The 23,785-nt window shown below is 38.6% G+C and overlaps 1 protein-coding gene across 1 annotated transcript in view; it reads left to right on the top strand.

Annotated features, from left to right (window-relative positions):
• Inpp4b (inositol polyphosphate-4-phosphatase type II B) overlaps window positions 1-23,785 on the top strand; it is a 672,431-nt gene that overhangs the window by 503,208 nt on the left and 145,438 nt on the right. Inside the window, exons 10-11 of the mRNA XM_055609049.1 lie at window positions 15,724-15,854; window positions 16,218-16,322. Coding sequence (XP_055465024.1) covers window positions 15,724-15,854; window positions 16,218-16,322 — 236 coding nt within the window. The remainder of the gene's footprint in view (window positions 1-15,723; window positions 15,855-16,217; window positions 16,323-23,785) is intronic.

Raw genomic sequence — 23,785 nt, 5'->3', positions numbered from 1 at the left:
TGTGTGTGTGTGTGTGTGTGTGTGTGTGTGTGTTTCATTGTGTTTATAGTTACTCTACCTTGGTTGAGTGCATAGAAGTTACATACGTTTCCACAAACTACTAGAATAAAATTTTTTACAGTATACTTTAGTGTTATCACATATTTTCTTTATATTGTGTGTTTTCTTTAGATTTCACACTATTTCAAAGTTTGTGAAGCACAGAATAGTTGTGCCTATATGGTCTAAGTTCCATGAAAGCTATAAATTTTGTGTTGAGTCTAATGTAGTATTAGATTTATATATTGAGATGGAACTCCTGTGGCTATCTAGTATCTTTATTGAGACACTTTTAAATTCCTATACCATAAAATGACATTTAAAAAACAGGACATATTTTACTGTATATGAATTTTATACAATAGCCAAAGTAACTCTCCAGAAGAAATTCACTGTTATATCACTTCTTGTCTCTTTTCCCCATGATCTCACTCTTTTTTTTAATACAAATTTTATCATTAATATTTTTGAGCAAAGAGTAGAGAATTTTTTGGCGATATAATATTATGAAGTTCAACCTAGGATAAGAATGTGTCATAAACATGAGCTTAAAGCCACTCTTTAAATTTTCTATTTTACAGATATGCATGTTTCCTTGTATTGTGCAGAGAAAACTTACAGACACACATTGAAAAAGTATTGTAGAAAACTGCAGCAGAGTTTAAAACCACAAGTTTTAAATACAAAAAATTCCACTGACTTTCCCTTGGAAAGAATAGACTTCTGGGGGGTATCTCAATTTCCAAAATTTGAACATGTGCTAGGTGAATGACGGTAAATAATATTAAGGACAGTCACGTGGTTTATTCAGTAACTACCTCAACTTTTTCTTCTTACATGATAAAATTCGCTTCAACAAAACTTGCACTATTACTGCCAATAATTCATTCATTGTAGTCATAGTTAATGTTCATTGAATACTGATAATTTTACATAAATTACTTTTACAGAAAATTTTCCCTTGTTGGCATAATTGTTTACAGTTTGCTGATGAGTCTTAGAGAGCTGGAATACTTTTTAATGATTATAAACTAGAAAAATTTTAACTTTTTATTAATTTTAAATTTTTGTTTGAAAATCTCATGCATGCATATAATATATTTTGCTAAAACTCCCTTGGAATTCTAAACCCCTTTTTCTAGAAGTCACTGACTCCTTTCAGTACCGCCTGTATGTGCTGTGTTGTGTAAGTCCTGTGTGTATGGGAACGGAACCATCTGCTGGAGCACTGTTAGCCCCTCAGCGCCCACATGCTTAAAGAACACTGACTGTCTCCTCCAGAAGCCTTCAACTGTCAGTAGTTCCTTAGATAGGATAGGACTTCATGAGTTCCACTCCCATTCATTCTGGGAATTGGCTGTCTAAATTATGTTCAAGTCTGTACATGTAGCCCCGGTTGCTGTAATTAATATATAATATATTGTATATGAATATAATATACATCTATATTATATTTAGAGCTGAACACTCAATGTACTCTGATTCTCTGGGGGTTGACACTCGGTGAGTCTCTGTATTAAAGGCCATCTTCTGCCAACAAAAAAAATTTTCTGATGAGTATTGAGAGATGCACTAACCTATGTGAATAAAGATAAAAACTTAGCAAAGGCTGCTTTATGCTATGTCTATTTAGCAGAATAAGAAATAGAGCTAGATACTCCCCTATGGCCTAGGAACTAAACAGCCATGAACTTTGGACCAGTTAACAGACCAGGCACAAATTATGTCTTTTGGAGTAAAACTTAAATTCAGTAAGAAAGTGATTGGTTACTCCATAACATTGGTGCTGCTATTACACCAGTGGCCTTATCTTGCTAGCCTGTTCTTACTGTTACCCACAGGGATCACAGTCTGATAGCTGATGACATTTCTCCCAATAACATGCATAGAACTTTCTATTACTACCAAAACTTCAAAAATAGCAAAGAAGCTTCCAGGTTAGCACCAGTTTGACTTTTTCATGTGCCATAACACATGATTCAAGCATGTGGATTCAAACATTAAGTTCATTGTTATACATCCTTGCAATCCTTTACTGAGAGCAGGTCTTGTAGAGTACCTTGTCATCAAGCTGGCAATGAAATATGGGTTTTATTTTACTGTTTGGATATTAAAATTCTTTCACAGGAATGAATAGGGTCAAATTCACAAAGAAGCGTACTTTGCTTCGATGTGTCAGGATTCTGTCCTGTCATTTTTGTTTGTTTGTTTTATGTTTTTTGTTGTTGTTGTTGTTTTGTTTTGTTTTACTTAGCTTTTCTGAAGTTCTGTGGCTCAAAACCAGAGCTTCTGCATGCGAGGCAAGTGCAGTAGCATTGAGCTGCTGCTACACTCCTATTATGCCAAGATTCTTTATTTAAAGTTATTGTGGCTGAGAGAGTGTGCTGTGAACACAAAATTGTGTGTACTAAACTGAAATGATGCTCATCAGATAAAAAGGCACTTGCTGCTCTACCCGATGACCTACGTTTGATTCCTGGGTCTCACATGGTGGAAGGAAAGATCCAACTCTGCAAGTTATTCCCTGACTTCCATATTTGCACAGTGATGATGAATAAGTAACATGACATTGCTGAATCTTCAGTTTCTTTCAAGTGCAAAAACGGAACTAATACGTATACATGTGTAAAATGATCAACAGATACCATACAGCTGATGTGGAGACACACGTCTTTGATGTATTGAGATTCTTTGCCTTGACATAACAATAACGGACACAGCAGCCACATGGTGCATGTTGCTACTATTTTTTTCTTACCACAGCAGAAAGTCAGTAGTTTTTGATGCACAAAATGAGCATTGTGTGTGTGTTTGTCCAATTAGGGTTAACAGCCAAGTACACGTCATTACCAACATAAATATACTGTGTCATAAATACCCAGTGATAAAAAATGAACCCACTTTCTATCCAGGAGGCTGCATGGTTGGAGCTGAGATACAGATTGAGGAATAGCAATCAGACTTCAGACTCATTACTGGGTCTCAGGTATTCTGAAATATAAAAGGAAAAACACCAGATTTTTTTGTTGACAGTTCTGTACTTTAGTGCTAAAGATAGCACTAAAGTATATATATGAAGTCAGTATATATCAAGTTAGTTAATAATATTACCTTGTTTCCTGAGAAACATTATAACTATTCGTAGAGGTTGGTATGACAGCTGCAAACTGCCTTCTGCTTCATCTGTAAGTGCAGTGACGCGCTGCTTAAGGGTGCAGCTGATGTATTGGACTGTCTGAAGGCCTCAGTGCCTGCCTCCTCTACTCATTTTCTACTGTTCACCTACTCCAGCACTAAAACCGCATTAGCTATCACTTGCAACTTGTGAGTCTCTAACCTTGTTTAAATTTATTATAATTAAAATTTCATGCAAATAACTTGAGTTCCATTTAAGTTTTCCCATGTCTACTTGAGGCTAGTAGCTGTCAGATTAGACATTAGACAAAGTAGCTGTCAGATTAGACATTAGACAGTCTGAAAGGACTGACCCAAAGTAATTAGCAGCTTGAATCTGTAATTTTTATTTTTGAAATTATAATGTAACCACAACATTCCTCTCCTTCCCCTCCTCCTTCAAAACCCTCCCAGATACCCACCTCTGCCTTCTTTCAAATCCGTGACCTTCTTTTTCATTGTTATTCTATATGTATATGTATATGCATATACATATTTAATCCTAAACATAATCTACTCTGTCTATATAATGTGACTCATATGTAAGTTTTCAGGGCTAACCATTTGTTCTACTCTTTGTAAATAAGACATAGAATAGCATAGCTCTCTTCTCCTGTCCACTGGAGTGAAGGCTGACATAATACTTTTTATTCATGTGCTATTCCACATATATTTTACCTAGATGGATAGACTCAAGATGAGAGAAGAAGAGAGGGAGGGAGAGACAGAAAGTAGACATGAGAGAGAGAAGGAAGGATGGAGGTGGGAATAGAACAATAGAGACAGACAGACATTGTATTGTATTTTTCATAGTCTCCATGTATGTTAGTATTCTTTGTATCACTATGAAAAACAAGAACAACAACAACAACAAACCTCAGATAAAAATACGCTGGCCTGGGATGTAGCTCATTCAGTTGGATGCTTGCCCAGAATGTCGAGTTCAGTCCTTAACACCACATAAACCAGACATGGTGGCTCACATCTGTAATTCCATTACTCAGTAGAAGCTGGAGAATCAGAAGTCAAAGCCACCCTTGTCTACATAGGCCAGGCTGTGATACAGGACTCAGTTTCAAACACATAGGCCAGAAAACATTTAGTTTGACTGAAAATCCACTGTTTCAGTACTCAGTCATTCATGCTGTGGTCCTTTGGCAGCACAGTATATCATAGAAGGAACGCATGGCAGAAGACATCTATTTCCCTTTTGGTGGCCAGAAAAGGAAGGATAAAGGGGAAAATCCAGCATCTAAATTTCTCCCACTTAGCCTCATTTCCTAAATATTCCAACTATCTCCCAATGTATACACAGCTGATGACCAACTTTTAGCACATGGCCTTTGGGAATAAATCTAAGCTCTAAGTCATTACAGCATAGAATATTAGTTAAAACACAAGCTCTGTGTGGATTGTGACCTCATTGCATGGAGGTAGGACTTTTAGAGATAGCTGAGTGGCCAAGAAACACTTAGCTTCTTATTAGCCCTCATCTATTTTCACCAATGTCCATGTAAACAGAAATGTGGACATAAAAAAAGAGAGATCAAGGGTATGTATACACAGAGTAAAAGCAATGATACGGTTCAATAGGGATAATGCACAGGGACATGCATAAGGGAACCCAAACTGCTAATGATTGCGATCTTGGATTTGCAGCCTTCAGAAGTCTCTACAACAGCATTCCCACTGGTAAGCCATCCAGAGTAGGATATTTTATTATGCAGCTCTAGCTAGCCTTTAGTGGCTCCAAAACTAAACTGTCTGGGAACAATGCCAGCTCAGCTTCTTACCTGTAGGTGATCACGCGGATTCCTGGACTTCCCCGGGTCTTGGTTTCCTCATTTGTGAGACGAGAATGAACTTGTTAATTGTCTCTCTGTCAATAGGTCGCAGGCAATGAAGGTTGGATGCATCAGCTGCTCAGAGCAGTAGCAGGCAGAGAAAATGCCCCATATGATGTTCGTTAAATCTATAGCATGAACTTCTTTTTCTGTATTATTTTACTTTCTATCAGCTGATACAGCCAAGACTATATATCAAATGCACTTGGGAGAGTATTTAATAGCTTCTTTTGGAGCTTGATATTATCCAAATGAGTCCCCCCGCGGGAGATTTTAATTGTTTCTTTCCATTCTGGAAAGAATAGAAAAAAAGTAGTTCTCACTGGGAAGTAAGAGAAGGTAAATAGAATTTACACCCCTGAGCCTTGTTTACACATCCCAATTCTGCCTTATCCTCAGTGGGGCACTAAGGATGCCAGTTGACCTCTGTGTCATGCTCTTGACTGTTGTCTAGAACAGCATCACCCAAGAGGCCTTTCAAGGATAGAAAAATGTTCTGGAGTGTTTATGTTACATAGTACTTTGGCTGTGGGGCTGCGGAGACATTAAAATGTGCCTAGCGTAATTAAATCCTCAGTTTGGTTACTGCAACCACATGACACTGCATTCTGGATCTTGTGGTAAGATTCAAATGATTAGATATATTTTACACCAGGTTAACTCTGAATACCAAACAAAACAGCAAAAAAAGACTAGCAAGGAGGTCTTGAGACCTTGTCAGCCAGCCAAATACAATGTAGCAATCTGTGAAAGGCTCCTGGATTGCACAGACCTTCTAAATGTACCTGGGTAATTCCTGCAGTCCCAGAGCAGCTATGGAATTTGAATAGACAGCAGAAAAGACTGTGTGTTCAGGAAGCCAGGAGAGGAAGGTGAGAAGATGAGCAAAGGGCTCACACTGTCCCTTGATCTCTCAGTCTGTATTCAGCTTGTGCTTTTCATGACTCCTGAACAAATTTGCAGGGGACAGAAGGGTTGAGAGAAAATGTTACAGAATGTGATTCACATCTGCAGCATGAGTTTAAGATATTAAGAAGTAGTTGCTGTTCCTGTTTCCTGACTTTTAACAGTAACAAGTGCAAGTCATTGCTTAGATGCAAACACCAATTCACCTTTATCAAGAGTACCAAATAGACTCTTAGCCTGGAACAAGGCTTGCTGATTGCTCCTCATTTTTTTCTAATGCAGTTACCTAAAATTAAATTATTCAATCCCACTGTTTATCACATACAAGCAGATTCTGTGATTACAACTAAATCCTGAAATAACTGTGTTCTAGTTTCCAGTCTTTGCATATAAATTGAAACCTTATTGCGTGTAGAGAAACCACTTATTTTAATGTCAAGTGAAAACCAGAGTGAATGACCACTCAGAAAATTCCATCATTTTCTGTGAAATAGAGGCTTATCAATTACAGCACTAACTACACAGTCATTTATAAAATGCACATTAAAAAAGGAAACCTGTAATTTGGGGATAAATTGTTATATCTATAGCAGTTAAAATACATTTTCAATTGTGGACTGAACGCACTGTGAAACCTGACAGCTGATTGAACTCCGCTTGGTTTTAAGCTATGACCCAACCACTCTATGAAATTGAAGCCACCCACCAATAATTTATGTGCTCTGCTCTTCACTGGCCATTTAGTATTTAACTTTTTCCCCACAGACAATTTTTTGTGACTTCTTCTGGGTGTGATTTAAGATCTAATCTTGCTTAGTGAATGAAAACAGCTTGGCTGTTAAACTTCCCACCCATGCACTCCCACAGGTCGTTTTATGATATTCTAACTACCAAAGCACTCCGTTTAGATTGTGTAGCTATTTTTACTTCACAAAATAGTTTTATAGAGCTCATTGAGGGAAAATATTTCTATTTACTTCAATAGTCACAATTTCAAATATTTTCTTACTGTCTCTATTACTCAGCCATCATCTTTGGTTTATAAATTTTCATCATACTGTTTGGTCTCACTACTTTCTTGTAGCGAAATTAACTGTTAGTCTCAGATACTTGTTGCAATAATTGCTTTACATAATTTCATAGATTTTTAAAATTTATAAACCCATTGAAAAATTATTATTGTGGGTATGTTCACAAATGATGTCTTGGCTTGGGAATTAAATTTTCTGTGCATATGAAAAAAATGTTGGGGGAAGTCCAAGATGGTAGCGACCAGTGTGCACCATATCTGAGGGGCACAGGATCTGAATTCCATAATTGGTGACTGAAGGGGCAGCTGAAGCCAGAACATTGAGGCTTCCTGGGCGAGAGGGGACAACCCATGAGCTGGGTCAGTTTGGATTCAGGTGACTGTGGCCATCTCTGGGAATGAGAGTGGCAAATATTCAACTGCCCTGCACTATCCCGTGCCCCAAACATGGGCCTCTCTGCTCAGCAGAGGCGGCACTGGTTGCCTCAAGCAGGAGCATCTGTGCTCCTTGACTGAGACAACAGAAGCAGTGGCAGTAAGGGCCTCCAAGGCCGGCAGCTGTGGCAGGGCAGGGACTGCAGCAGGCTGCTGTAGGGGCTTCCCAGGTCAGAACAAAAGGACAGCCTACAGACTGGGAAAGGATCTTCCCCAACCCTGTATCTGACAGAGGACTAATATCCAAAATATATAAAGAATTTAGGAAGTTAAACACCAACAAGCCAAGTACTCCAACTTAAAAATGGGGTACAGAGCTAAACAGAGAATTCTCATTAGAAGAATATTGAATGGCAGAGAAACACTTAAAGAAATCCTCAACTTCCTTAGTCATCAGGGAAATGCAAATCAAAACGACCTTGAGATTCTACCCTACACCCATCAGAATGGCTAAGATAAAAAACTCAAGTGACAATACGTGCTAGAGAGGATGTGGAGAAAGGGGAACCCTCCTCCATTGCTGGTGGGAATGTAAAATTGTACAACCATTTTGGAAATCAATCTGGCACTTTCTCAGATAATTAGAAATAGTACTTCCTCAAGATCCAGCTAAACCACTCCTAGGCATAAATCCAAAGTATGCTCAAGTACACAACAAGGACATTTGCTAAACCATTTTTGTAGCAGGTTTATTTATAATAGCCAGAATCTGGAAACAACCCAGATGTCCCCCAGTTGAAGAACGGATACAGAAATTGTGGTACATTTACACAATGGAATACTACTCAGCAATTAAAAACAAGAAAATCATTAAATTTGCAGGCAAATGGTCAGAACTAGAAAAGATCATCCTGAGTGAGGTATTCCAGAACCAGAAAGACACACATGGTATACACTCACTTATAGGGGGATATTATACACATGTAAGATAATCATCATAAAATCTGTACACCCAAAGAAGCTACGCAAGAAATAGGACCCTGGGTAAGATGATCAATCCTCACTCAGAAAGGCAAATGGGATGGACATCAGAACAGGGAGAAAACAGAATGGGGCAAGAGTTTACCACAAAAAGGCCTTTGAAAGACTTTACCCAGCAAGGTATGAAAGCAGATGCTGAGACTCATAGCCAAACTTTGGGCAGAGTGCAGGGAATCATATTAAAGAAGGATGAGGTAGAAAGATCTGGAGGGGACAGGAACTCTCACAAGGAGAGCAACAGAACCAAAAAATCTGGCCCAGGGTCTTTCCTGAGATTGATACTCCAACCAAGGACCATACATGTCTATAACCTACAACCCCATGCACAGATGTAGCCTATGGAAACTTGGCAGCTCATTGTCCAAGTGTGTTCCTTACTGATGGGAACAGGGGTTGTCTCTGACATGAACTCATTGGCTGGCTCTTTGATCACATCCTTGATGGGGGAGCAGCCTTAGCAGTCCACAGAGGAAGACAATGCTGCCAGTCCTGATGAAACCTGATAGGCTAGGGTCAGAGGAAAGGTGAGGAGGACCTCCCCATCAGTGGACTTGGAGAGGGGGATGGGAAGAGATGAAGGAGAGAGCATGGGATTTGGAAGGGATGATGGAAGGAGATACAGCTGGGCTACAAAGTGAATAAACTAATTTATAAAAAAAATAAATATATTTTTTTTAAAACTGAAAAAAAAAATGTTGGACTTCTCTATAGCCATTTTTACACTGAAGACTTGAAAGACTTTGTGAAAATAGTATTGAGGAATAAGAGGCCATGGAAGGGGCTGAACTACTTATATTCCAGATGTGTCTCTCTTGATTCTTCCATTTCCAAAGCTAATTTGCTTTTTCCACCATTGGCCTCTTAAGTATTATGCAGACAGAAATGTAGAATAGATGATGGAACAGCTTCATGGGAGGAGGTAGGCAGGTAAAGGGGAAGGGTCGGGAGCTGCCCATGCACTTGGACTTCTTGGATCAGTGTTCTTTCTTCATCCATTTGTTAACAATAGCCCCAAGGCGTAAGAGACATGGTCTTAACCCCATTTACCAACCGAGCACTCATACAAGCTTTATGTATTTTAGATGAAACATAGGAAGCAGGTTTGGTTGGTTTTCATCAAGATTCTATGAGCTCTTTCTCTTTCATAGCTCATTCTATGTTTAATTATTTACTTTCATTCTTCATAGTCTCATTTTATTTTGAATCTGTTTTCATGTTATTCATTGGGGTTTGTACTTTGCGCATGGGGTAGAGATGGTAAGTTATTCTGTGTTGTGCGAGGTTCAGAGGACTTCAGTGACTTCAAGGAATCCACATTTCTACCGACAGGGAAACTCTTGTGTTTTTAACATATTTAGAAAAGGGAAGACAAAACTGGACACACAGAAAGAGGTTAGTGGGTACTTCACAGAGCTGTTGCAGAGGATATGCTTAATAATTCATCCAACATGAAGACTGTCACTCTTCACACATGGGATGCCCAGAATGAGAGAGCTTCAGCTGTATGTGCAGCAAGGCTGAGCATACCCGTCTCTTCTGCAGATTTACATTGCATTATTTTTTTAAGATTTGCTGCTATCAAGGAAAAAGGGGACAGATGGCGGTGAGTGATAAAAACTCTACACTGTGTGAAGGGCTTGTGCTTATTAATATTTTAACATCCAGCGTATTCTCAGCATCTTCTGTTCACCTTCTGTTTTCTAGGGGGCCAGGTGGAGTTGGAAACAGGCTAGAAGATTCTGTAAGGTGTAGAATGCTCATGAGAGAAGTACGGTGAGGCCATGAGCCTGTGCTTGGCAGGGCAGTGATTCTCTGGGAAGAATTATTGTGTTATTAAAGAAGCACAGCTTGACTGAAAGATAGATTGTAATGTTTTATTTTTATTATTTTCTTGAAAACTTTATACACGAATATAATATACCTAGATCTTACCCAGCACACACCTCCAGCGCCTCCTGAACCCTCACAGACTCCTCTTATGTCATGTCTTTGACGTTTCATTTTTTTATCTCTTTTAAATCGTTGTCATTCGCTGCTTTCACCTTGTGCTGTGCGTATGCTCTCAGGTGTAGTGGCCATATCCTGCAGCATAGGCAAGCAAAGGGCCAGCTCCTTAGACAGACAAACAGTTGTCAATAGCTTATCAGAAAGTGTGTGGGGCTCAAGAGTTACTTCCCACCTCTGCTGGGATATCAGCTGGCTTTCTCTGGGCGGGTCTGGGATAAGCACACACACATGCTGGAAGCTCATGAGAGCACCGTCCCATCATGCACAGAGATGCTATTTCATAGCAGTCCTCCAGAACCATGCATCTTTACAGGCTTTCTGCCCCTTCGGCTGTAATATAGATTCTAACCTGCAGTCCTTAGATTGTGTGTTTAACTTGGAATACCTGTAAAGGCAGAGCTTTCGATGTAGAAACCTTAAATACTGTGAGTGACAAGTTGTAGATAGATGGGAAAGGATTATTTCAATTTTATTTCTGTGAATTAAAAATGGAGTTACATAATTCATGCCATTTGTCATTTTCTTCAGAAACTTAGTAAAACATACATCATTATTTAATGACAACAGTAACGTCAGGCAGTTATTAATCCATGAAGTGGCTTAGAGAGTTGAGGACGCAAAGTCCCACAATACTAATAGTGTTATTTATTTGATTACATTTTATGTAATTTCATTTACTTTGCACTGATAAAATCATAGACAGACAAATTTCCCAGGGTAAAACTTATTCCATGTTCAGGTTTATTCTTTTTTAATTTTTTTTGCAGAATGTACTTTAATTAAAATATTTCTCTCTTTCTTTTCCTCCCTCTCAGTCCTCCCATACATGCCTCCCAACTCCCCTTCAAATTCATGCTCACCTTTCTCATTAATTGCTATTTTATATGTGTGTGTGTGTGTATACATATTCCTAAATATAACCTGTTCAGTCTGCATAATATTACACGTATATATGCATTTAGGGAAAATCATTTGGCATTGGGCCACCAATTGGTGTGCTCTTTCCTGGAGGGCTATCTCTTCCATCTCAGGTTTCCTAAATTGCCCATAGTTCTTTGTGTAGCATTGAGGCCTCACAGCCTTGTCTCCATTCTTTTCCACATGTGCATGTTCTTTATAGTACATGGACATTGACAAATGCAGTTTGGAAGGTGAATAATCCAGGTTATAAATGCCACTCATTCCATATTTGTTCATTTAGCACACTTTATTTGCTTGACATTTATGAATTACTTTATTGCTTAGATTCTGTTGTATAGTGGATAAATGTATGATGTGAAGCAAGTTTGGCTATGGGGCTGTAGTCTATGGCTTTATGGACTCTTTAGTGCCTGAGATGACCCATCACTTTTACCTAAGCCTGTCCATTGGTCAAGCAAGATTTTAGATTATTTTCTGCGCTTCCTTCCTGCTGTGACATTCTGTGTGCTAAAGGTTGGTTTTATCTAGTAATGGAGTGGATTTATTCTGATAATAAATAACTTGAATAGTCTTTATGATGTTTTGACAATGATAGCTGTTCTAATACTTGGAAAGACAAGCACTAGCCAGCAGAGATTGTTGCCCAATTTCTATGTACATCTCATTGTTGCCACACAAACAACAAGGGATATTGGAATATTACATGTGTGCAAACAGAATCAAAGCATAATGTTTTGATCTGTATGTATGAATATTTGTGCTTTGAACTAACTTTATCATTCTATAACATTAAGAATGCATCTTCCTTATTTATGTCCAAGAGTTTGCAATAAACCCTGTTCTAGTTTGCTTTCTGTTGCTGCAGTATAAACACTCTCATCAAAATCAGTTTGGGCAGCAAATGGTTTATTTGGCTTCCAGCCCTTCCAGCACACATTCAGCATTGATGGGGGTCAGGGCAGAAGCTCAACCAGGAACTTCAAAAGAAACCATGGGAGAATGCTGCTTAGTCGGTCACTCCCTGGATCAAATCCAGCTACCTTTCTTAAAGAGCCTGGCCCAATTGTTTAGAGAAAGTGGCACCCACAGTGGGCTGGTATCTCCATATCAATCATCAGTCAAAACAAACTTTCATAGACATGGGCATATGCCAGTCTGAACAAGGCAATTCTTCAATTGAAATGTCCTCTTCGTAGGTGAACAAATGTTCACCTGAACTTCTTGTAAATAGGAAATACATTACTTTACATGCTAATAGCATCTATGATGACAGTGTGTATGTGTGTGCATGTGTGTGTGTTTGTGTGAGTGTGGTTGTGTAAGTAGTTCCTAGTCATGGGCCAAGTTTATTTGCTTTCCTGTATTTGTTGAGTTTAAGTTCATGTTCCTGTTTGGCCTTGACCTCTTGCTCATTAGTGAGCCTGAATAATGTAAAAATTGTGAGCTTATCTTCCCTTATCACTGGCTATATCAGCTCTCCTTGTGAGGAAGCTCAGGCTTTAGCATACTCCAAATGACATCTACCATGGTAGGCTCCTCAGCAGGGCATGCAGCCATCTCTTCTTACAGGCAAGAAACAGAGGAGTATTTTTGTTGTTGTTGAATGTTTTATTTTTACCTAAGAAATTTTCCTCTCTGGTGTTAACTTACCAGGCAATGTATTATACAAGTAGAGAATTGTAGAAAATTAGTATGCTGGAGCACGACTTAACCAATAGGACATAGAATATGATAGAATAAGGTGTTTGAACTTGGAAACTTTGCTCACTTAGTAATAAATTACAATATCAGAACAATACTGAAAATGGAGTTCAAATATCCCTTGACCTCCTGATTGTGAGGCTTACTTATTTCTGTTGCCCATTAAATGTAGGCTTAGATTTTTTCACCAAACCTACTTTATTTAGGATTCTTTTTTTCTTTTTTAATTAATTTTTTATTTTTTTATATTAATTACAGTTTATTCACTTTGTATCCCAGATGGAGCCCCCTCCCTCATTTCCTCCCAATCCCACCCTTCCTACCTTATCTCCTCCCTGCACCTCTCCAAGTCCACTCATAAGGTGAGGTCTTCCTCCCCTTCCATCTGACCCTAGCTTATCAGGTCTCATCAGGACTATTTAGGGTTCTTAAACACCTTTACCTCCCTTCCAACCTCCCAACCTTAGATAGGAGATTAGTAGGGAAAAGGACTGTAGATCTTTTTATAGTCTTCTTGCTGATTAGGGTCGATGAATCTTTAGGGGATAACCAAACTCAGTTGTCAAGATACCAGCAGTCCAGTCCAAAGACCAACACCATGCAGCAACATTAATCAACAAAAACAAATCAGCAAAAGCCACAAGATTCAGTTGGACTGCCCCAAGAAGTTCTCTGGAACATTTCTCTGCAAAGTCAAGTGTGGAAGCATGAAGATCAGAGCAAAGATGTTGATCTAAAAAGTGATCCCTCATTGTGTGTGGGATATATGGAAATCCCTCTATTTATTTCATCTCCTCAGGGTCCACCATGGATGTTCACAGTTAGCCCAGGTCAAGCCCCCTCAAACAAGAGAGCTCACAGTAAAACATCACATGACAAAACTGAGTCTTCAAAGAAACCAAAACTTCCACTTCAATTAAACTCTTTTAAAAATCTACCTTAACGTGTATTTTAATTACTTTATTTCAGTCATTTTTTTTAACCTAGAGCAACTGGTGTTCACTGAAATGCCTAATGGTTTCATCCTCTGGTCTCATCCTATTATTTCAACTTTTCTCAGGTTGACATAATCATATGTTGATGCTTCTGTATGTGTGCCTGTCAGTGTCACCTTTAGAGCACACAGGGCCATCTATATGTTTCTCTGTATAGATTGTGGCATTTTGGAGAAATTTAATAAGTTTAATAGCATCTTCCATGGAATGCTGTCAGTTTATCTTAAGTCACTTCTCATAGAATGCTAAACTTCTCTCACCGTGTTTGAAGAAACATCTCAGTTCTTGGCATGTGTGCATATACTTGGAATCATCCCATATGAAGTTCAGTTACACTTGTCTTTCCTTTTTTTCCTTAATTGGTATTCCTAAAAAAGACTTAAGGGCATCATAAATCATAAACGTGCATCTATTAGTATTATATAGGAATACTAAGTGCTATTACTCATATAGAACTGTATGTTTATAGCAAAGCCTGGAACCTTATTTATTAGGTTGATGTACCATGCAGTTCTCTAGCTCATATCCAACCTACTTGTCTTGATTCTTCTAGGTTTGGCTTTCTAGAGTCATTTGATTGTTTTGTCGTTCTTTTGTACTCAATTTTAATATCCTACAATTTGAGGTCAGAGAAAATGACTCCTTTTCTTTAAAAAAACAAAAAAACCGTCTCTCTATAGTCCTCTCACCACCTGCCTTTTTATCATAAGCTTTTTACTCTCATTTTCTACTGATTAATTCCTTTTCAAATGAATGTTGTGTCATGAAAGCTATTGGGAAGGCTGAGGATGAGATTAATATTGGCAAAGATTTTAAAGACTTCAGAAGAAAGAAGAGGAGGACTTCATCACAATCCCACTGAAACAAAATAAAGGCAACAGCAAACACCAGAAAACAAGTCAGTTTTATACACCACCAAATATTCTTACACTTAAAATATACGCATCTCATGAATTATTAACTTGCTATTTAGCGTGTTTCATGGACAAAATAGTGAAAGCAGCTCATTATTGCTGGTTATTGCATCATGAAAACGTGACCAGCAAAAGGTCACAGGAATGAGGAAGAGACCCAGCTAAGCAGTATACCCAAAAATTCATCATTATCACTTTTAAAATGCAATCTGATTATTTAAATTAACTTGGCTAAAGGCTAGAATTTGGATAAAAGTTAATAATTTAAACACAAGTGACAGATTAGATATTCCTTTGGGTAAAGCTGAGATAACATATATGCATGCAGGGTATTGAAATCGACCTTGAGAGAAATGAATGCCAAAGAAAATGTGCTGAAGTCCTCTATCTGTGCTATGTCATCAAAAAAGTTAACTTTTTGATATTTGTATAGTCTAAACTTTTTGTACTTTTATTTTAAGCTGGTAAACTCAGAAGGACATTATAATAATTTGTTATTCACTTGATAGTCCCAGTTAATAGTTCTGACTGTAAAAAATAAAGAAAAAAATACTCTATCGTCTTGTATTCTTTTTTCATTATTAATTACACTTTATTCATTTTGTATCCCCCCATAAGCCCCACCCTCCTCCCCTCCCGATCCCACCCTTCCTTCTCTTTCTGCATGCATGCCCCTCCCCAAGTCCACTGATAGGGGAGGTCCTCCTCTCCTTCTTTCTGATCTTAGACTATCAGTTCTCATCAGAAGTAGCTGCATTGTCTTGTATTCTTAACAGAAACCAGGAGATAAAAGAACTTGGTGATCTTTCCCCACACTGGGACAACCTGCGGAAAAATGTCCTCACTCACTGTGATCAAATGGTGACTATGTACCAAGATATCCTGACAGAGCTTACCAAGGAAACAGGTATGAAGCAGCAATTTTGCTTATCCAGACTGAATTACATTAATGAATGTCCCAAGGAAACAACAATTGGAATTTTGGCTGTAGAGATAGGAGAGCCAAAGAGAAAACTCCTACCTTTCTTATATTGGCATTTAAGGCAAGAAAGAATGAACTGTGATACTCTGCTTAGCAATATTATTATAGTAGCATAATAATAACTTAAAGGACTTTTCAAATAATATAAATAAATTAATATATGTGAGGAATGACTATTTTTCTTTCTGAAGTCTATTTTTGCCAAACGCTTCATTGAACACACACACACTACATATTTATGTGTTTGCTTATTGGTTTGGTAATCATTTCCAACCTTCACCCTTCCAGGGTCCTCTTTCAAGTCCAGCAGCAGCAAAGGAGAGAAAACGTTAGAATTTGTTCCAATAAATCTACACTTGCAACGGATGCAGGTGCACAGCCCTCACCTGAAAGGTACTGAGACCCCGTAGGAGTGTCAAATTGTATCTCAGTGTGTGCTTGCTTATACAGTCTGATGATGGTCGGGGTCCAATTGTGTCTCAGGGTGTGCTTGCTTATACAGTCTGATGATGGTCAGGGTCCAATTGTATCTCAGGGTGTGCTTGCTTATACAGTCTGATGATGGTCAGGGTCCAAGTGTATCTCAGGGTGTGCTTGCTTATACAGTCTGATGATGGTCAGGGTCCAAAATTTAAGAATTAAATGAACGGTCCTTGGTTGGAGTATCAGTCTCAGAAAAGACCCTGGGCCCAGATTGTTTGGTTCTGTTGCTCTCCTTGTGGAGCTCCTGTCCTCTCCAGGTCCCACTATCTCCCCCTTCTTTCATAAGATTCCCTGAACTATACCCAAAGTTCGGTTAAGAGTCTCATCATCTGCTTTGATACATTGCTGGGTAGAGCCTTTCAGAGGCCCTCTGCTCAGATGTAGCCCATGGCAGCTCAGTATCAAAGTGGGTGTCCTAGTAAGGGGAACAGGGACTGTCTCTGACATGAACTCAGTACTTGGCTCTTTGATCACCCCCCACCCCGCTCTGCTGAGGTGGGAGCAGCCTTGCCAGGTCACAGAGGAGAACAATACAGCCAGTCCTGATGAGAATTGATAAGCTAGGGTCAGATGGAAGGGGAAGAGGACCTCTCCTATCAGTGGACTTGGAGAGGGAAATGGGAGGAGCTGAAGGAGGGAGGGTGGGATAGGGAGGGAATGAGGAAGGGGGCTATAGCTGGGATACAAAGTGAATAAACTGCAATTAATATAAAAAATAAAAATTTAATTGAAAAAAGAATTTAATTGAAAAAAGAATTAGATGAACATAGAGAGGAAACATCCAAAGCTGATGCTGGCCCACAATAGTGAAAGAATATAGTACCGCTGCTGCTTTTCATGAAATGGCTTATAAATGTGACACCTGTCCTTGGTTAGAGGTGAAGACCCAAGAGTCTCAGCTCCCTAAAGAACATTCATGATGGTTGAGTGGTAATGATTCTGTTACTGCTTTAGTTGGTACAAAAGGAAAGAGAGCAGATACTTCATGCTGTTATCTTTGATAGAAGCCTAAACTCCAGAATGAGGAGTAGGCTGGTTTCTTCTGTGACTGTTAGCAGCAACACTCTCTTTCTTGTGGGATCAAAGGAGCAGGCAAAACTTAGTCAGTGGAAAGTAGTAGAAAGTTTTGTATGAAGAAATGTGTGGGTTCTCGGAGAATAGGTGAGCTGGACCTCAAGAGACAAAAGTAATACCCTCATTACTGTTCCACAAATTCTTTCTGTTTCTTCTATTAATATTACATTTGTGTGGTGTATGTGTGCGTGTGCATGTGCGTGCGTGCGTGCATGCGTGTGTGTGTGTGTGTGTGTGTGACTAATTAGCACCTATGTTGAGGGCAGAAAACAACTTACAGGAATTACTTCTCTCCTAGCAGGGATCAAACTCAAGTAATCAGGATTAATGACAAGTACTTTTAAAAGTCTGTTTCCCTTGTCACTTGAAAATAAAATATGTTAAGTATTCTTCCCAAGTCCCCTTTAACTTATTTATCTATCAATTTTATTCTTTGTTTTGTTTTGTTTGAAATACATTCGCATGGAGACCAGGCTGACCTCAGATTTACTATGTTGATGGGGTTATATTTCTGTGCCCATACACTTGATTTTATCATGTGTTTGGGATATGATGGAAAGACCATGGCATTTAAGAATGCTTCCTTGATTGCTTTCTGTCAGGAATTTGAACATTAATGATATGAAATAATTTTAAAACCACAAAAAAACTGAATTATATTTAAGAACTATCACCCATGTGTATTTCTTACTAGATAATGTGAAAACAGGTTTGTAGGGCAGTAAAATGTCTATGTCTTGCAGCAGCTGATCTGAGTGTGAATTAGAATTATACTGAATTTTACATATGGCCGAGGCCTTTCATTTAATCCTTTAAAGGCATTGTTCCTCTTAATATTGTTTAAGGTTAAGAGAGATGGAATATGTATTACATCAGGAGCAATACAGGAACAGCAGCTTATTATATCTTTGTTCTTTGGTAACACAAGGCCAGAATGTATCCACGTATATCATCAAAACTGTTGAATTCTATTCAAAACCAATAAAGTCTTGAGTCAGGAAGTAGCCAGAATTGGAAAAGAGGTGAGGTAGAAAATGAACTGTTTTTTTAATTAAATTTTTATTTTTTATATTAATTACAGTTTATTTAATTTGTATCCCAGCTGTAGCACTCTGTTAAGAGTCTTAGCATCTGCTTTGATACATTGCTGGGTAGAGCCTTTCAGAGGCCCTCTGCTCAGATGTAGCCCATGGCAGCTCAGTATCAAAGTGGGTGTCCTAGTAAGGGGAACAGGGACTGTCTCTGACGTGAACTCAGTACTTGGCTCATTCCCTCTCAATCTGACCCTCCCTCCCTCATCTCTTCCCATTCCCCTTTCCAAGTCCACTGATGGGGAGGTCCTCCTCCCCTTCCATCTGACCCTAGCTTATCAGGTCCCATCAGGACTGGATGCATTATCCTCCTCTGTGGCCTGGTAAGGCTGCTCCCCACTCAACAAAAGCTGATCAAAGAGCCAGGTACTAAGTTCATGTCAGAGACAGTCCCTGTTCACCTTACTAGGGAACCCACTTGGATACTGAGCTGCCATGGGCTACATCTAAGCAGGGGTTCTAGGTTATATCCATAAACGGTCCTTGTTTGGAGTTTCAGTCTCAGAAAAAGACCCTTGGGCCCAGATATTTTGGTTATGTTCTTCTCCTTGTGGAGCTCCTGTCCTTTCCAGGTCTTACTATCTTCCCTTTCTTTCCTAACATTCCCTGCATTCTGCCCAAAGTTTGGTTATGTGTCTCAACATCTGCTTTGATACACAGCTGGGTAGAGTCTTTCAGAGGTCCTCTGTGGTAGGGCCTCTGTTTCCTGTTTTCTCCTTCTTCCAGTGTCAACCCATTTGCCTTTCTGAATACAGATTGATGATCTTACCCAGGGTCCTTCTTCTTGCTTAGCTTCTTTAGGTGTACAAATTTTAGTATGTTTATTCTATATTATGTCTACTATCCACTTATAAGTGAGTATATACCATGTGTGTCTTTCTGCTTCTGAGATACCTCACTCAGGATGATCTTTTCTAGATCCCACCATTTGCCTGCAAATTTCATGATTTCCTTGTTTTCTGTATTCTTTTCTCCATTGAGGGTCGTCTGGGTTGTTTCTAGATTCTGGCTATTACGAATGAACTAAAGAAGTCAAAAAGCAACAAATCAAGTAATCCAACTAAAAAATGGGATACAGAGCTAAACAGTGAATTCTCAATAGAGGAATATAGAATGGCAGAGAAACAAAGAAAAAGAAAAAAGAAAGAAAGAAAGAAAGAAAGAAAGAAAGAAAGAAAAGAAAGAAGAAAGAAAAAGAAAGAAATGCTCCACATCCTTAGTCATCAGGAAATGCAAATCAAAGTGACCCAGAGATTTCACCTTACACACATTAGAATGGCTAAAGTAAAAAGCTCAAGTGACAACACATGCTGGAGAGGATGTGGAGAAGGGGGAACCCTCCTCCATTGCTGGTAGGAATGTAAACTTGTACAACTACTTTGGAAATCAATCTGGCGCTTTCTCAGACAATTAGGAATAGTGCTACCTCAAGATCCAGCTATACCACTCCTAGGCATATATCCAAAATATGCTCAAGTACACAAAAAGGACATTTGCTCAACCATGTACATAGCAGCTTTTTTTGTAATAGCCAGAAATGAACTGTTTTTACATATAAGTACTTAGTATCAGATGTAAAAGTTGGAAGCAGAGAGTAATTTTGACCCAAGCTACTGACAGGCAGCAGTGTCTTCACCCACATATACCATTTGGAGCCACATGGATACAGATTTAAGGTTCTGATGTAGTTAGACATCATAATATTTAGGAATGATTACATATATAATTTTATCAAACAGACTGTAATATCAACAGTGCTTTTTCCCCCCTTCATATCTCTTACGAAAAATCAAACAAAGGCTTGCCCAGTTAATTTGGTTTGGCGTGGGTAACAGCCTCCAATGATTTCCACATGGAAAATCACAAATGAGGGTATTTAGACAACCAGATGTCCAAGTGTCAGCCAGGCCATGTTCCCTCTGAGCCTGAGAGGAATCCTCCTTTATTGTTAAGAGGTTGCTAACTTTTTTGGCTGTTTTGTTTTTGCTAATCCTACAGCTTTACATGTTGCCTGCATTCCTTCTCTATATGACTCTCTCTCTCTCTCTCTCTCTCTCTCTCTCTCTCTCTCAATCCCTCCCTACCACCTCAATCACTCACTTCCTGTTCACATTTCTTCTGTAAGAGCACTGGTCATATTAGGCCAAGTCATACCTCAATGATTTGTCCTCAGCTTGAGATTGTTTGCAAAGATTCTGTTTTAAAAAGCTGCGTTGATGTGAAGGTGTCAGATCCTTGGAATCAGTGTTATAAACAGTTGTAAGCTGCCATGTGGTGCTGGGAATTGAAACTCAATCCTCTGGAAGAGCAGAGAGCAAGCACTCTTAACCACTGAGCCATCTCTCCAGCCCTGTATATATTCATTTATATACAGTAGATATATAATATAGGATAATCATACTAACACCTGTACACCTAAAGAAGCTAAGCAAGAAGGAGGACCCTAGGTAAGGTGCTCAATCCTCATTCTGAAAGGTAAACAAGACAGACTTTGGAAGAGGAAGAAAACAGGGAATAGGACAGGAGCCCACCACAGAGGACCTTTGAAAGACTCTACCCAGCAAGGTATCAAAGCAGATGGTGAGCCTCATAGTCAAACTTTGGGCAGAGTGCAGGGAATCTTGTGAAAGAAGGGAGAGATAGAAAGACCTGGAGGGGAAAGGAGCTCCACAAGGAGAACAACAGAACTAAAAACAAAACAAAACAACAACAACAACAAAAAAAAAAAAAAAAACCAAGCCCAGGGGTCTTTTCTGAGACTGATACTCCAACCAAGGACTATGCATGGAGGTAACCTAAAACCCCTGAACAGATATAGCCCATGGCAGTTCAGTGTCCAAGAGTGTATTCTCTAGTAAGGGGAAGAGCGACTGTCTCTGACATGAACTCAGTAGCTGGCTCTTTGATCACCTCCCCCTGATGGGGGAGCAGTCTTACAGGCCACAGAGGAAGACAATGCAGCCAGTCCTGATGAGACTTGATAGGCTAGGGTTAGAGGGAAGGGGAAGAGGACCTCCCCTGTTAGTGAACTTGAGGAGAGACATGGGAGGAATTGAGGGAGGAAAAGTAGGATTAGGGGGGGATGAGGAAGGGTGCTACAGCTGGGATACAAAGTGAATAAACTGTAATTTATAAAAAAAAAAAAGGAATTAAATAAATAAAACAACAGTTACAAAAACAAACCCTGCATTGATCATGGGCAGATTCTTCAAAGCAAGGGTTAATGACTAGCTCTTGAAACAAGTGACTGAGCAGAACTAATATTATGATGTCTCCTGTTAAATGAAATAACTAGAAATTAACTTCAGGTGCCTTCATACTGTTAATTTTTCATCTTTATTTATGATGCAAATGTAACAAATATTCACAACAGTAGAGAGGCTAGACACTGATGAAATGACAAACAAAATCTCCTAAATGAAAAAATAATAATAATAATAAGTGCATACTCCAAAATACTTGCATTTGTTTTATTTTTTTCTTTTTAAAAATTCTTTATTAATTACATTTTATTCACTTTGTATCCCTCCTGTAGTTCCCTCCTTCCTCCTGTCCCAATCCTTCAGTTCCTCCACCCTCTGCACGCATGCCCCTCCCCAAGTCCACTGATAGGTCTTCTTTTCCTTCCTTCTGATCCTAGTCAATTAGGTCTCATCAGCTACTCCTGATGTATTTTATTTTTATAGCCATTAGTTACAAAGATTACAAGATACAGTTTCTTATATTATAATAATCTGTTGTAATTTTTATATGTTAGATATAATAATAAAGTACTATATTTGGGGTATAAATTTGTAATGAATTCAAATTAAAGTAATTATTTTTCTTTAAAGAAGTAATATTTTAGTGTTAGTTTAGGATCCTTAATACTGTAATTGAGCAGAAACATTTTAGCAGGTCTATTTGAAATGTATATAATTGAATTCTTTTATGTAAGTGCATTATTCATGCATTAATAATTTTGGATATCAGTGTTCTGTAAGTCTTAGATATATGACCAGAATTTTACAATATTACTCCAGTCTTTTAGGTAGAACTTATTAAAGAACCATCAAGGAGGGAAAGACAGAAAGGTCGACATTTTAATGAACACTTGACTCAACCTGTGTCAAGGAAGCTTATGCCATTGGTTCGGTTTTGAGTTTCAAAAAGCAACTCAGTCCATGAGTTTAACTGTATTCTAGAGAACCAAGCACTGTTTATCTTTCCGTTTGTCTTAGTTCTATTTCTGTGAAGAAACACCATGACCAAGGCAATTTATAGAAGGAAGCATTTAACTGGGGTGCTTGCTTAGTTTTAGAGGTTTAGTTCATGATCATGAGAGGGAGCATAAAATAAAATAAAGGTTCCAAGTATACTGTATGCACCAGCTCACACATTGTTTTCCCTTGATAGATACTTCACACAGATACTATTGAAAGTACCTAAAATTATGTCTACCTAAAAATGTAATAAAACCAAAATATTAATATAAGAGTGAAGTTAGAGGGAGGCTCAACACCAGTTAGATTTTGCAATGTGACAGAATATTAGCTACATGAGAAAAGGAATATAGAAGAAGGGACTGTTAGAACTCCCTCAACTCTGTGCCTCCAGTGTTTGGATACATTGTCTCCTCAGTGAGGACGATTTTTCTCAGGTTAGTTCAGTGATAATCACATTCTAAACAGCTTGAGCTGTTTATAAACACAAACTCACTAAAGTCTGGTGATTCACGTCAAATGGATTTTGCATGTCATTTTGAAATCAGGGATCATGTTTAAATTGTTCCTTGATATGAGATCATCATGCATAGATTTTTCTATTAACACATTTTTATAGTTGAAGGGATTTTAACAAGATCTCCTGTCAAAATAGAGCTATCTATTATTAAATGTCACTTAAAAGAATACAAGAAAACTCTATTATGAATTCTCAAATAAATCTGGTCTCTGTAGCTTAATGAGACTTTGCTTCCCTTTGACATGGAACATGTTGTCATTTTCACAAACCAAAAGTATTTTTGAGATGCTGCATCACGTCAATGATGGAAGACACATTATTTAAAGAGAGAGAAAGGGAGGAAACCTTAACATATTATTTTTAAGCGTTTTATATTATTTCATTTGTTTCTCATACAATACATCCTGTCCACGCTTTTCCCTCCCCCACTATCCTCAGTCACACACACACACACACACACACACACACACACACACACACACACAC

This window comes from Psammomys obesus, unplaced genomic scaffold, assembly GCF_907164565.1.
Source record: "Psammomys obesus unplaced genomic scaffold, mPsaObe1.curated_primary_1811, whole genome shotgun sequence".
Lineage (NCBI taxonomy): Eukaryota > Metazoa > Chordata > Mammalia > Rodentia > Muridae > Psammomys > Psammomys obesus.
The sequence above is the reverse complement of the archived record's forward strand: the minus strand, read 5'-3'. Positions and strand labels throughout refer to the sequence as shown.